Raw genomic sequence first — 14368 nt, 5'->3', positions numbered from 1 at the left:
GAAAATCAGCATCTAGATTCCTTTTAAAACATTTGTTTGCTTCTTGTTATATGTAATCATCTTTAAATCATTCAAGAAAAGTCAAATATACAATAAATAGCATATTTTATTCTGTGTTTTAGGTGTAAATTAAATTTTCTATTCATGTTCTTTGGCAAGCTATTATGCATCAGATATATAATAGGGTCTTATATGTACAAAATGTATGTAATATAGTCAAAATTTTGGCACTTAGTTTTATTCAAGTTACTTTCACACTTGAGTGCCGTTCTATAGTTGATGATTAATTTAGAATGGTCTGGAAACCATCACCCATAAGTACTGTCTATTCTTGCAAATGCCACACTGACTGTGAAGAACAGAATGCAGTCACTGAAATCTATCTCCTACCACTCTGAGAACTGCTCTGATGAGTAGTCATTTATGTTTACTAAGTGCCTGCTATCTATAAAGCACTAAATTAGAGCTTTGAAAATAACATTTTTATCACAATACCACTACAGTGTTTTGTTTTTGACAAGTTCTATAATCACCGTCTTTTTTCTTAATGAAGAAAAAAGTTGAAAATACTGGATCAGCAAACAGTTTACAAAATACCTGGGGTCCTCTATTTGTTTGTAATGACTGGGAAACTGGCATATTCTCCCATCTTCTCTGTGTCATTTCCTCTGATAAACGCCTGTAAAACTGTTATGCAAATATATACACTTTAAGTGTCAGTCAGGTTGTGGCATCCTCATAAAACCCATTACTTAACATTTCTTTAGTATAAAGGTCTGTTCAGTCATTTGTAGCAAGCCTAGAATTCTCAAAGACATCAAAGGAAACAAAGGAAGTTCTTTTTTTGGATCAACTTCAGAAAGCACAAAGGAAAAGAAAAAAAGAAGGAACTGACATTCTATATAAAGTAGGATATTCTCAAGGAAGACATGAGTGACAATGAAATAAATAAACTTACTTTAAACAATCCTTCTTATGTGGATTGTTTTCAGTCTATAGTGAAACAAACACAGTGCCAGGAAAAATATACAACCATTTTCCACGAAGGAAGCAGAAAATAATTTGTCTAGTTAAAATTTAAAACTGAAAGTAGGGCCAAAACATACCCATGCTCACATAAAAAAAAAAAAAAAAGAAAATATATTTTTCAACTTCACTGAGAATGATTTCAGTCACTTGTATTTGCTTAGTGACCACTGTGTGGAGCACTGGGAGAGGTGCTATATAAAAGAAAACATAAATAACTTATGATATTGATGAAGAGAATAAATATGCTTCTAAATATCTTAAGATTTACAGCAACTTATTAATCAGAACATAGAAACTACTATACTGCAGAAAATATGCATAAGTGATTAGATTTGTATGAATTTACTCTAGATAGACAGCCTGACTTAAGGCTAGAAAACATTCAGATACTGGGGTAGTTTAACATTATCGCTGTATTTACATTCTGTCCCTTTAACCAAGCTATACCACTGAAAACTGTACTAGTAGCCCAATGTCATGACTTGGCATATTTCCAGCCTCTGCTCCCTCCTTGTGACCACACCCTCCTGCTTCCCATTCCCACTGAAACCTTAAACTTTATATTTTCTATTCTGTGATAAGGGGCTTAAAATATAATTTAAAAAACTTATTGTTAAAGTGAAACCTGGTATGTTGCATAATATTGCCTTCCATCATATTAACAAACCATAACAAAAATACACACATACATGCACCTTTCTAGTCCAATTTCATTCATATAGAAACTTACCTCAATCTGGCCATGTTCTTTGAAGGAGAGTTTGATATAGGAATTCTTACTACTCTGGAAGGGGCCAGGTTCTTTGTTAGGAGGAGCTGGGTGAAGATGAACCACTATTTTGGCACTGAAGAAAGAGCAAATGTAATATATTTAAATTACCCTTTAAAAAATCACTAATTCTATTTTCATAACTTTCAATATTTTTCAAATCACTTAAAATTCATGTAGAAACAAAGAACACCCTAAAAAGCATCCTTTTAAAGTGTAAATAAATTCAACATTAGTGAAACTTTCAAAAATATCTCTACTTAACACTTATAAGCTGTGAACCAAGAAGCTTCAAGTTACTAACTCTACAGATTAAATAAAAATGTGGTTTTAGAAAACACATATGGGCAGATAAATTTGCAAAATTTTGAGTTTATGATTAGGGTTTTCCATCTACAATTATCTCTAAAGGTTACAAGGGGGTCTATAGTTTCAGTTTCTGCCAAAGCATACAACTTTCCTCATTTGAAAAAAAAATGTGAAGACTTATCTGTAAAACTGGCCAGCTGATATTTCATTAAAACTCCATCCAAAACTAACATTCTACAGTGTTATTTGTTGGAAAATGCCACTCAATCAACAGCATGATCTAGAATGATACCTAATAACAAAAACAATTCTTAAAATGCTGCTGTTCTAGGAACACAAGCTACTATTATCTTTATGACTACTATTATCTTCTATGCTATTAAAAATGTCACTATATTTGTTCAGCTTTATAAATCTATTTTCCTCCTTTTTTCCAACCTGGTCAACAAGCAATCTTCTATAAAGATTAGGGAAACTAAAAAACTCAATCAAAATATCTTGGATAACTAATTTTAGCACTTTTTCTTAGTGGTCACATATAGATACATGCTTATTACTCAATTTTACTTTTCTTTGTTTGGGCCCATAAGTTGCTTAAATATCACTGTACAATTGAAACACCAGGAGTTGGGCCTACTCCATGTAATGAATTCTCTGGTTAGTGAACTGGGGCCAGCCTTGTAAGGACTCTATCTATTCCCTTGTGGTGATGCTCTTTAAGTGAAGTCAGCAAATAAACTGCACAAACAGAATCATAAAACTGTCTGAAATAAACTAGCAAGTGGAGCAACAAAACTATGACAATTATGATAGGTGACTAAGCAAAAACATTTCATAATCTCTGAAACTAAAGGACTGAAACTGGCCCAACTTCCCCACAGAACTTAAGGGTAACAGTTTATTTTTGAATAAACATAATAATTGGCTCTCCTTGTCTTAACACTTGAAACTTTTATTTGCCTTATCTGAGTTCCTTTCTCAGAAAAGCACCCTCCGGCCTAGAGTATCAAGAAACTGAAGCTCACCAGGTCACTTCATCCAGAGAATGAGATTTAGATCCCACCTGTTTGTCAACTCCTCTTCCTTACCCACTCCCTAGCTCCTGTTTTCTACTTCCTGCCCACTATATTAACTCCTGACTTCAGTGGGATGGGGAGATGAACTTGAGAATGAATCTTCAGTTCTTCTTGTTGATATTACACATTAAAAAGCCTTCTTCCCTGGCAATACTTGCTGTCTCAGTGATTGTCTTTCTGTGCAACAAACAACGGGATCCCGACTGAACCCCTAGCATTCAATAACAAAACCTCAATCCTGCTATCAGATTGTGTCAAAGGACACCCCCAATAAAGAGCTAAAAGAGTATGATACAAATAAAGTTTTAAAATTCCTAAGCATAAAAAATCCATGCCAAGTTTTTCATCTATTCTTTTATTGAGTCATTCAATTACTATATTTTATCAAATTTAAAACCCATGAAATGATAGCATCTTGAGTTCAGAGTTGTTAAAAAGTGAAAAATACATTCTCCTTGAAATCAATGCAATATGTTTGAAGGGAGGGACTGGAAACTAAAGAGAATATTTGAGAAAAGTTAATTTGGCATATTACTGAATTACTCCTCACTGGAAATGTTTAAAAAATAAGACACTAGTGTGAAGGTAAATATTTTAAATATTTTTATTACAGAGTTTAGAATTTCTTACATAGCAGAGGAAAATTAAAATGATCTGAAACAACCTTAACATTTACTTTCTAGAACTTAATAAGATGGAAAAAGTGACAAGGGGTGAAATATAAATTATAGTAACAATCTACTCTAAAATCATCTATGGTCTATTAACCTTTTCAAAATGCTAGCTAGTTTATTTTATGCCAAATAAATAATCTTTATGGTAGCTATAACTTTATTTTTAAAGCACACATTGCATGTCCAGTGAAGTTCAACATTGTTTAACTCCTGCTGAAGTGTCTAGTTATGTGAAACCTAAAGATGAGCCCATGTAGGGGGGAAAAAAATCCCATGCCAACAATATATTTTTGTAAGTCTCCTCAATTACATGCACTTAAAATATAAAGCCTAGTGTTTGGTTTATTGGAAAAAACAGCAATATGTGAACTTATGCCATTAAAGCAGGATGGCAATATCTCCTGGTTTGCCTGAGACAGCCCCATTTTATGCTCATTGCCCTGGTCTAACTGTCCATTGTACCTCCTATTATTCTGATAAATGCCCTGTTTTGGACAATTATTATTATAATGTGCTATTTAATCCTGATGTCTGCACAAGACAACCTTGAAGAAACAAACCTAACAATCAGCTAGAATCAGGAACAAAGTCAGTTATTTTTCTTGGATAGGTCATTTCTGAGTTTAAGTATCAAATGACAGGTATACAAACATGTGAAAGCAAAGTACATGTGGAAATACACACAATGATAAGTGGGCCATAATTCTTTGTTATGATCCATGTATAATAACAAGGATATTATAGCAAACTTAAGTACTTTATTCATGCTTTAAGAATGACTTCATACCTCAATAAGTCTAAGGTAGGACCATGCCCTCTAAGGTGGCCTCCTGATCAGCTGCATGACAAGAAATGTTGCTGTAAGTAAAGACTGTACTATGTAAATCTTACCTCTTCCCAATTCCAGCTGCCTGTTCTTCAATGAACACAATTTGAGAAAGAAGAATGGCCATGCAGCACTCCTAGGAGGAAATCAATAGAAAAAAGCTCTAAAACCTTGTCAGAAATCCTTGTTTTATGGCACTAAATAAAGTTTCATATACCTTAGTAACGAAAAATAGTGTTATTTTATTCCTTAAATGAACTTACAGAAAACTTAAATAAAAACAATTCTGTGGTGGCATTTTGCTGCGTGGAAAAACATAAGAGGTTTAAAAGCAGCTGTAACTACCTTTGTTTCTAAAATGGGTCAATTTTCTAAGAGTAATATTTGTATAAAAACTTTTTACATGCAGTATTTTCTTACATTGAAAGCAAAGTCTATAATACATCAAAACAATTTTAAGAAGTGCATTTATATAGGTGACTTTTTTTCTTCTTTATAATTTTCCATACTTCACCCATACACACACACATACAGTTAGTTTTAAACAGAAAATATTGATGTAGTGTCCTTTTAGTAGTTTGGCTAGTTTTAAAAATTATTATACATGACTGGTATATAATAGGCCTAAGGATTTGTTCAAATTGGCCTCTTTATGTGATCATCAAAAATTATACTAAGATTCATTAATTTATCAATATATGGTTTAAGGATATCCACCCCATCCTCCTCAAAAAGATTTGTTTCGAAATATATATTATAACTTTTAAAAGAACTAGACAACATTAACAGTCTAAGGTATGCATTGTCAACAGAGCAATATCAGACCTAGGGGAACAAAAAGTTCCTGGGGAGAAAAAATTTCAGATATTGCAATGGTTAGTAGTCTTTCAAGGGCTACTAGAGTATATAATTTACTTGTGGTATTAAAATTTCATGGGGGCAGCAATTAGGAAAATAAAACACACAGATTAAATAGCTATCTTACTGACCACACTGAAATTAATGTACATATAGTTTCAAGTTGAAACTTTTGGGAATAAAGATATCAGCTCTGTATACACATAACTCACTCTCCTTTTGTAAAAAAAAAAAAAAAATGGTGGGGGTGAAGGGGAAGCTTCTCCTCTTGTTGATAACTTAGAGGCAACCCTTCTCAATATCTAGATAAAAGCAAGCAGACCTATCCTCCTGATTCTCAATAACAATCTGCAACCTGGGAGAAGCAGTGGTTTTAAGGACATATAAGCGCTTTTTAAAGACCTCTCACAACTGATAGGAGAATTATTTCCGTTACATATGAAATATTCAGGTGTAGAGTAGCATTTGACCTGTACTTAAAAAACAAGAGTCATCATGATTCTCCATCCAATAACTACAGACTTTTCTGGAGCTATTTCTGCATTCCGAGAAATATGGGACATACTCTTTTGACATTCTGAAAAGGAAAATGTACTGCATTCATTTATAGTTTTGCCAAAAAAGAAAGAAATGCTTTAGTGATTTACAACTGGGCAACATAATGAGTTTTCATCTCTAAAATAAACAAACAAAATAAAATAAAACCTACAACAGATGCAAAAACTGTATCTTACATGATTTTTCTGATCTCTCCAAATCAGTCGGTGTGTACTAAGAAGGAGAGTCCCAGCATCAAATTTTATCTAGAAAGACAAGATCATCACAAAATGTTAATAACATATTACTCAATGTGGTCCAGATTTTCTTCCTCATGAATTACACAATACTAAGTTAATCAAATAAGTAAGCATTTTACTTTTTTAACTAGGCTGATCACAAATTAAAGAGAAGCAATATTTCATAAGCTATATATATATAGCCTTGATAGAATTAGAAAAAAACTGCAAATAACCTTGATGTACAATAATAGGGGAATAATTAAATAAAGTATGATACATCCATACTAAAGAATCCATGTAGAGTGAAAAAAATGATGAAATAGAACTGCATGGTCTATCACAAAACTCTAAAACATCAAATTAGTAAAAAAAAAAAAACCAATATATAGCCTATTACATATGCTATATGTGTGTGTGCACAAACACAAGTTGCAGAAAAAGGTCTGGAAGGAATATACAGTGATCTGTTAACAATCACTGTCTCAGAAAAAGTGTGAAAGAAAGAGTGGAAGGGAAGCACAGAGTCCTTTTTAAATCCTACACTTCGCTACTGATTGTATTTTTTTTACAGTGAGATTGAATTCATGTATAGCACCTGTATTTTTTTAATAAGAAGGAAAACCAAAATAGACACAAATATATACAAAAATAAATATGGATAGAGACTCGATCAATGGCACTGGGACAACTAGGTTGCCACATATTTTTAAAATCTCAATAAAGATGGATTTATACATAACACACTATACCAAAATGAATTCTAGATGGATCCAATATTTAAATATTCAGAAAAAGAAAATTATAAAAACACTAGAAAAAAGATAATTAAAAAATAATCTCAGAAGGGAGAAGGACTTTCTAAGAAAGGTATTAAATCCATTAGCATTAGAGAAAAAGTTTATAAATTCAACTACACACACACACACACACACACACACACACACACACATACACACACACATTCTTCATGGCATAAACTACCAAGGACAAAGATAAAAGAGATATGGTAGACTGGGAAAAATAACTGCAACTCATTAGAGACAAAGGGCTAATTACCTTAATATTTAAAGCATATTCAATGAGAAAATAGCCTATAATCCACTAGAGAAATAGACCAAGACTATGAATACAAAGTTCACAGAAAAGGAAATACAAACGGCTCAAGCACATTAATAGATGCCCCGTCTCCCTGATATTAAGAAGAAAAAAAAAAAAAAGCAAGAGAATATCAAGGCACCCTTTTTCATACATGATAGGGAGAGGTCCAACAGTTTGATAACACTGTGCTAATGAGGTTGCTGAAGGGACAACTTCTGTACTGGGCAATGTGTTAGTATCTATTAAAAATACAAATACATACATCCTTTGACCCAAGGGTACTTGGCACTTCCAGGAATTTATCCCACAGATAAATTCACACATGTGCAAGATGATATAGTACTAGGTTATTCATTGCTGCTTGTAAGAACAAAACACATGACCAAGTCAAATGTCCATCAACAGGAAACTACATGGACTACTGGGCAGTCGTTAAAAAGATTATGGAGAATCTGTATGTACTTCCTGTATTTAATAAAATGTTAAGATCCCATTGCTTTAAGATACCTACTGATTTCAAAATTGTTAAAATTGATGAAGTACGGTACATTTTCCAGATACATTATTAAATGAAAAAAGTAGGTTCAGAATATATTACAAATTTATATTTTAAAAAGAAAAAATGTATTTCACACAAATACCTATATATAACACACATGCACAACTCCCTCACTAGTGGTCTCTGAGAGAGGACTAGGTGACCAAGAGGCAAAGGTGGGAGGGCGACTTTGAACTTTATACTCTATTATGTACTGAACATTGGTGTCTATCCCCCTCCAATTCATATGTTGAAGTCCTAACCTATTGTGATGGTATTTTGAAATGAGGACGTGTGGAAGTGATGAGGTTTAGATGAGGTCATAAGCTGGGGCCATCATGATAAGATTAGTGTTCTTATAAGAAGAGACAAAGACACACAAGGGTTTCTCTCCATGGGCATGCACTGAGAAAAGACCACATGAGCACACAGCAAAATGGTAGCCATCTACAAGTCAGGAAGAGGGCCCTCACCAAGAACCAAATCTGTTAGCGCCATGATCTTAGACGTCCCAGCCTCTAGCACTGTGAGAACTAAATGTCTGTTGTTAAGCTACCCAGTTTGTTATAGCAGTCCAGCTGACTATACTTTTTGGGGTTTGGGGAATGTATCATTTATTCAAAATATAAATTTTAAAATGTTTGGAAGTACTATAATACAATCACCAAAAAAAAAATGCAAACTAGGCAAAAGCAAACCTTTAACTCTCATGATTTGCTATATGCCCTGGAAATTATATAAATAGGAAAATTTTAGAGTTGGAACTCAAGAGATTAATGAATTAACCCCTTCATCTCTCACTGCATTAGAAGCAAGAAATATATTGGAAGCTTTCATTAACTCTAATTACTAGAAAGTGGAATTTGTGATAAGCTAGGACTTGCTTATATCCTTTCTAGGAATATACAGTTATTTTAAAGTTACAAGGCTGTTCCCATTTATAAGGCCACCTTACAAGAAAAATTCTAAAGAAAGCATTTTAGAGAGGACTCAGTTTATGAAAAATAATAATAGAATTATTTTGAGTTTAAAATAATGTGGTTAGAAATGTTTGTCAAGTAAATAACCAAATTGGAGCATTAATACATATCATTCTTAAATAAAAATAATCATAAATTATTATGTAATTATCAATATATTTTTAAAAACTCAAGATGTTAATACAGAAAAAAAGCACATTTCAAAATAGTATACATAGTATGATTTCACACACATGCACAGAGTATGTCAAAAGGAATTTTATGAGTGGTAGGATTACTGATTATCTCAAGTTTCTTCCTTTGGCTTATACATATTTAACAACTTTATTTTTGTCTAATAAAATTTTTTAAAATTTTGTCACAGATATATATAACTTGATGTGACTCTGAAATATATATAAATTACTTTTTGCTAAATCAAGCACACACAGAAACATGTATCCAAAAAGTCCTTGTATGATAAATAACCAACACGCTTTTTGACATACATTTTTAAAAACTGTGTTCTAAGACTTAGGTCTGACTGTATTATTGTTTTAATATTATTAAGTATTAAGTAATAACATGGTTAATAAACCTTAATGAAAGTAGACCTCCTGAACCATCTAGTCTAAATACACTTTGTTTGTTTTTTTTTTTGAGTTGGAGTCTCACTCTGTCGCCCAGACTGGAGTGCAGTGGCCGCTCCCGGCCACCGCACCCTCAACCTGCTGGGCTCCGGCGATCCTTCCGCCTCAGTCTTCTGAATAGCCGGAATTACAGGCATGCGCTACCACGCCCAGTTGATTTTTTGATTTATTGTAGAGATGAGGTCTCGCTGCCCAGGCGGGTCTCGAACCCGCGGGCTCAGGCAATCCACTCACCTCAGCCTCCCAAAGGCGCGGGATTACAGGCTGAGCCACCGAGCCCGGCTAAATACACTTTGTAAGAGAGTGTTCCACCAAAACACTTGGACACATCAGAGAAAAGACTTTGTGAGTTTCATGTTTTCCTCTGAAACAGAAGTAAAACATGTTTACTCAGGGCACTTAATTCAGTCTGGCTTCAAATGTTTTGGTTAATCTTATTTAAGCAAAACCAAATAACCGAGTTTAACATATTTTTAAAATCTCTTTTTTGCAATGAGCAAATTTCCCCTTTCTAAAAGCAAATATTTTATGAACTTGAGAGTACATGATTCTGCTTTAGAACATAATCTCTCTGATTAAGAAACTCTGCACTTTATCTTACTGAAATCCAAGCATACAGATGCTAGTCTAAAGCTCAAGTCAGAGTATGTCCCATTGCTGCGTCAATTAACAATGGGCAAATGCAAAATGTTGTTGCTCAAAGTGAAGAAATTATGTAATAGTTCAAGGATTCCAGTGGATATGATCGAAACCCGACAGACAGGTTTAGGCTGGCTTGCTTCTACCTCTCAGAACTAGAGTAATTTTAACTACTTGAAAGTTCCTCTAACTTAGGCACTCACTGAAAAGTTCTTACTCTTTTTTATTTATTTATATTTTTTTTCTCTTACAATAGAAAAGTATGTTCAGTTTTGAAAATCCAGAAAATATTTAAAGAAAAGTCTGAAAAAGAAAATGAAATCACTCGTAATCATACCAGCCAGAGTGTTTGTGTGTATATGTGTATGTATATATATGTATGTATGTATAACCTTTAAACAAAATAGTCATAAAATATAGTTAATAGCCTATCATTAGTAAATCCTCATGCTAATTAGGGCACGCCATAACTTAATTAACCAATCCCTATTTTGAACAATCAGATTGCTAATTTTCCCCTATATATAATAATATATTATAGACAATATATAACACTGAGATGAATATTCTCATATGTAACATTATTATGCACCTCTGATTATTTCCCAAGGGTAAATTCCTAAAAGTGAAATAGCTGAAAGAAAATAAACATTTTCTAAACCTTCTGGTGTATGTTGCCAACTTGCCACTTTTCACATTACTAACCTTCTTACTTTACTTTTCAAACTAGCTGAGGCTACAGACGCGTCTGTGAATTCAAACAAATGACCTGTCTATTCTGCTTATGAAAACAACACATTAACCAGTCATAATGGGCCCATGAAAACTGTGCCAGTATAAACAAGCAAGCACACATGTATTCCTAAGAGGCCCTTGGATCTGGTTTGGAATTCTCCCTCCACCAGTTACTAGGTGTGTGACCTTGGACAGTTCACCGTTTTCTTAACTAGCCACTGTGGGTCTCAGTGTCCTCATCTTTGGCAGCATTAGCTATATTAAACATTACATCAAGGGTGGCACTAGTGACTTATATTTTGAAGTGCTGCAGCACCAGGGACATAGCACAGGCTTTGTCCACCCTGCAGAACACAGGCAGATCTCTGTATCTCCATGCATTATTTTCTCATCCAGTAAAATACCTCATAAACCTGTTGAGGAGATTAAATGAGATCATATGTACAGCTCCTGGCACATGTAGGCACCTTAATTATTCAGGTTTAAAAAATATGTCTCAAACCCAAAACAATCCAGAAGCTGCAAGGATGAGCAAGTCACACTTTCTACGCTCCAGGAGTGTCTGACGGGTCTAGAAGACAGACAGTCACAGGCACACTTGTCCAGGGGAAGGGTTAGGAGGCAAAGCTGTGAAGGCTAAGTCATCTGGGCTATAGTCCCCAGGTCACTGGAGCCAGTGAGGGATTCTGTATAGGAGACTAACTTGATCAGAGGTGCACTCTCCAGCACCACTTGAGGTCTGGCAGCCTTCCAGTAGAAGGAAGCCAAGACACAGCACTTCCCCTCCAGGAGTCAGTCCGGCTCTCACTCGGCCTAGGAACCCAGTAGCTGCTGACAGATCAGCAAGGGACTGTATGGATCCAGCCATGGAGTGCAGGGGTGAAGAGGCTCCTCTTAAAGAGCTCCATCCCAATTTCAAGCTTTTAGAAGTGTTAAGAATTCTTGATGAGATCAAAGGGTCAAACCGACTTCTTTTTTTTTTTCTTTTTTTTTTGAGTCAGTCTCACTCTATTTCCCAGGCTGGAGTGCAGTGGTATGATCACAGCTCACTGCAGCCTCAACCTCCTGGGCTCCTGTGAGCCTCCCTCCTTAGCCTCCCAAGTAGCTAGGGTTACAAGTGCTCACCACCATGCCTGGCTAACGTTTTTATTTTTCGTAGAGATGAGGTCTTGCTATGTTGCCCAGGGCAGCCTATTTCTTCCCATGACCATTTACTCAAATCCCTGACATACAATACTTGCCTGCTAACATAAGCAGAAAAAATTTTAAAGGAAAAGTGAGAATTTGTTGATTCAACAATGTTTTTCATATAGAGGTACTGATGGTTGTGATTTTACAATGTTTCAATTATATCACAGCTATATTGTCTGCCAGCAAAGGTATTCTCAATCTGCATATTAGAGTTCCATAGAACAGCAGAGTGCAAAAGCATGACTTCCTGGTGCTGCCTCAGGGAGTGACATGGGAGTTGTCTTTGAGAACAGATCTATCATTGTCAAATTCAGTTCCTCTTAGAGTGGGAGTAGAATAGAACCTGCTGGGAGGGGGGATGTTTAGATCTCCCATTTAAAATAGTTCCAAAGATGTAAACTTAGTAAGAAAGGGAAAAAAAAAAATCAGCTTGTCACTGCAATCAAAAGATGCAAGAACAGCTGGGATCGGTGGCTCAGCCTATAATCCCGGCGCTTTGGGAGGCTGAGGTGAGTGGATGCCTGAGTCCGCGGGTTCGAGACCCGCCTGGGCAACTTGGCAAGACCTCATCTCTACAATAAATAAAAAAATCAGCCGGGTGTGGTGGCGCGCGCTTGTAGTTCCAGCTACTTGGAAGGCTGAGGTGGAAGGATCGCTGGAGCCCAGCAGGTCGTGGCTGTAGTGGCCGGGACTCCAGTTTGGGTGACGGAGTGAGACTCTGACTCAAAAAAAAAAAAAAAAAAGAAAGAAAAGATGCAAGACCCAATTTAAGATCAAGCTAATAATACAAGTGCTAAGGCAGTAGCCCAGTCAAATCCAAGCAAATTATTCAAGGAAAAATTATTCAAGGAAAACAGAGGCAACACAGTCAATGGCAAATGCCCTGAGGGAATCAGGGGACCTGGGTCACACTTACCTGGAAGTAGCTGTATGGGTTGAGGAACTTATACTAAAGTACAGAGGGAAGTTTAGTTAATAAAACGTCAAGAGCAAGTTAAAACCTCTGGAAACTGAAAATGCTTGTGGGTAAATGAATTTAAAAATTTTTCTAATTACATCGTATATATTAATCCAGGGCAGGGTATTTTGTAGTTTCACCAAGCTCTCCACAAAATATTTACTTACACTTCCTATTTCTTCCCTCACTTTGCATCTCCTAAGATTCACGTTTGCATTACAAGGCATGGCCTATTATTACACGTCACAGGAAAAATGCTCAAACCCCTTCCTAAAGGAATTACACTAACGAACAAACAAGAAGCCCTCCAGGGCCTCTGGCAAGGGCATCCCGGGAAGACACAGACGCCTCTTTGGGGAAACCTTGCAAAGCGATCGCCCTCCCCGGCCCGGCAGGTCTGCCGATCCCTCCGATCCCACGAGGGCCCGGCCGAGCCCGCGGCGGGGTGAGGGGCCGGACAGCCACAGCCGCTCCCGGCAGAACGGCGGAACCGGGCTGTCCCGGCGGTGGCACCCGAGAGCCGGGGCCACCGGGGCGCTGAGGCCAAGCCAGAGGAGCCGGCCGGCCGCCCCGCCGCCCGCCGCGCCCAGGCCTGCGCTGGGCGTGCTCGGGGGCGGAGGGCGCGGCTCCAGCCCGCGTCCGCTGGGCGCGGCTCCAGCGTCGGGCACCGCGCGGGCGACTGGGCTGGGACGCGGGCGGGCGCGGGCCAGGCTCCCGGGGCCGCGGGGACGACCCGGCGGGGAGCCGGGCGAGCGCTCCGCCAGGACACAGAGGCCGGCGCGGGCCGAGGCCCGAGAGCGAGGCCGGAGGCCGGGCGCGCCCACCGCGGGCTCTTCGGGAGGGCCGGCCGCCGCCCTACCTTCTCCTCGCCGTCGTAGATGCGCACCCCGCGCTGCTGGATCACCAGGGTATCTTTGATCTCCAGGAGGCCGCTGGTCCACGTGAAGCGGTCCATGGCCGCGCGCCCGATCGCCCGAGCCGGCGCTACCGGGCCGCCAGCCGGGCAGCCTGCGGCGCCCCCTGGCGGCGGGCGGGGCGGAGGCTGGCTGGAAGGAAGGAAGGGAGCGGGGAGCGGCCTGGCCCGGAGCGGGCGCGGCTCCGAGGTGCTCGGGGACTGGGAGGCGTGCGTGGAGCGTCCCCTGGCCGGCCGGCCGTCGATGGTCTCTTAGAGCCTTTGATCAGCTGGCCGTCCAGCCCCTCAAACACCGAGAGCTCACAGGGGACGTCCAGGGAGCCTCGATCACAACTTGGACTTTCTTACTGTGCGATGCCTGCCTATT

General features: G+C 37.9%; 1 protein-coding gene across 2 annotated transcripts in view; it reads right to left on the bottom strand.

Moving 5' to 3' along the window:
- Positions 1-14117, bottom strand: part of LOC103264180 (vacuolar protein-sorting-associated protein 36) — a 29767-nt gene extending 15650 nt beyond the window's left edge. Inside the window, exons 1-5 of one of the 2 annotated variants that reach the window (XM_008061825.1) lie at positions 13948-14117; positions 6276-6344; positions 4749-4819; positions 1760-1874; positions 598-687 (exon numbers count right to left, since the gene is read on the bottom strand). In XM_008061825.1, coding sequence (XP_008060016.1) covers positions 598-687; positions 1760-1874; positions 4749-4819; positions 6276-6344; positions 13948-14043 — 441 coding nt within the window. In that variant the 5' untranslated portion in view covers positions 14044-14117. The remainder of the gene's footprint in view (positions 1-597; positions 688-1759; positions 1875-4748; positions 4820-6275; positions 6345-13947) is intronic. The other variant, XM_021714324.1, reaches the window with a different exon arrangement.
- Positions 14118-14368: the final 251 nt, after the last annotated feature.

Source organism: Carlito syrichta, unplaced genomic scaffold, assembly GCF_000164805.1.
Source record: "Carlito syrichta isolate Samal-C Ts95f unplaced genomic scaffold, Tarsius_syrichta-2.0.1 Scaffold305624, whole genome shotgun sequence".
NCBI lineage: Eukaryota > Metazoa > Chordata > Mammalia > Primates > Tarsiidae > Carlito > Carlito syrichta.
Note: the sequence above shows the minus strand (reverse complement) of the source record. Positions and strands in the feature narration are given on the sequence as shown.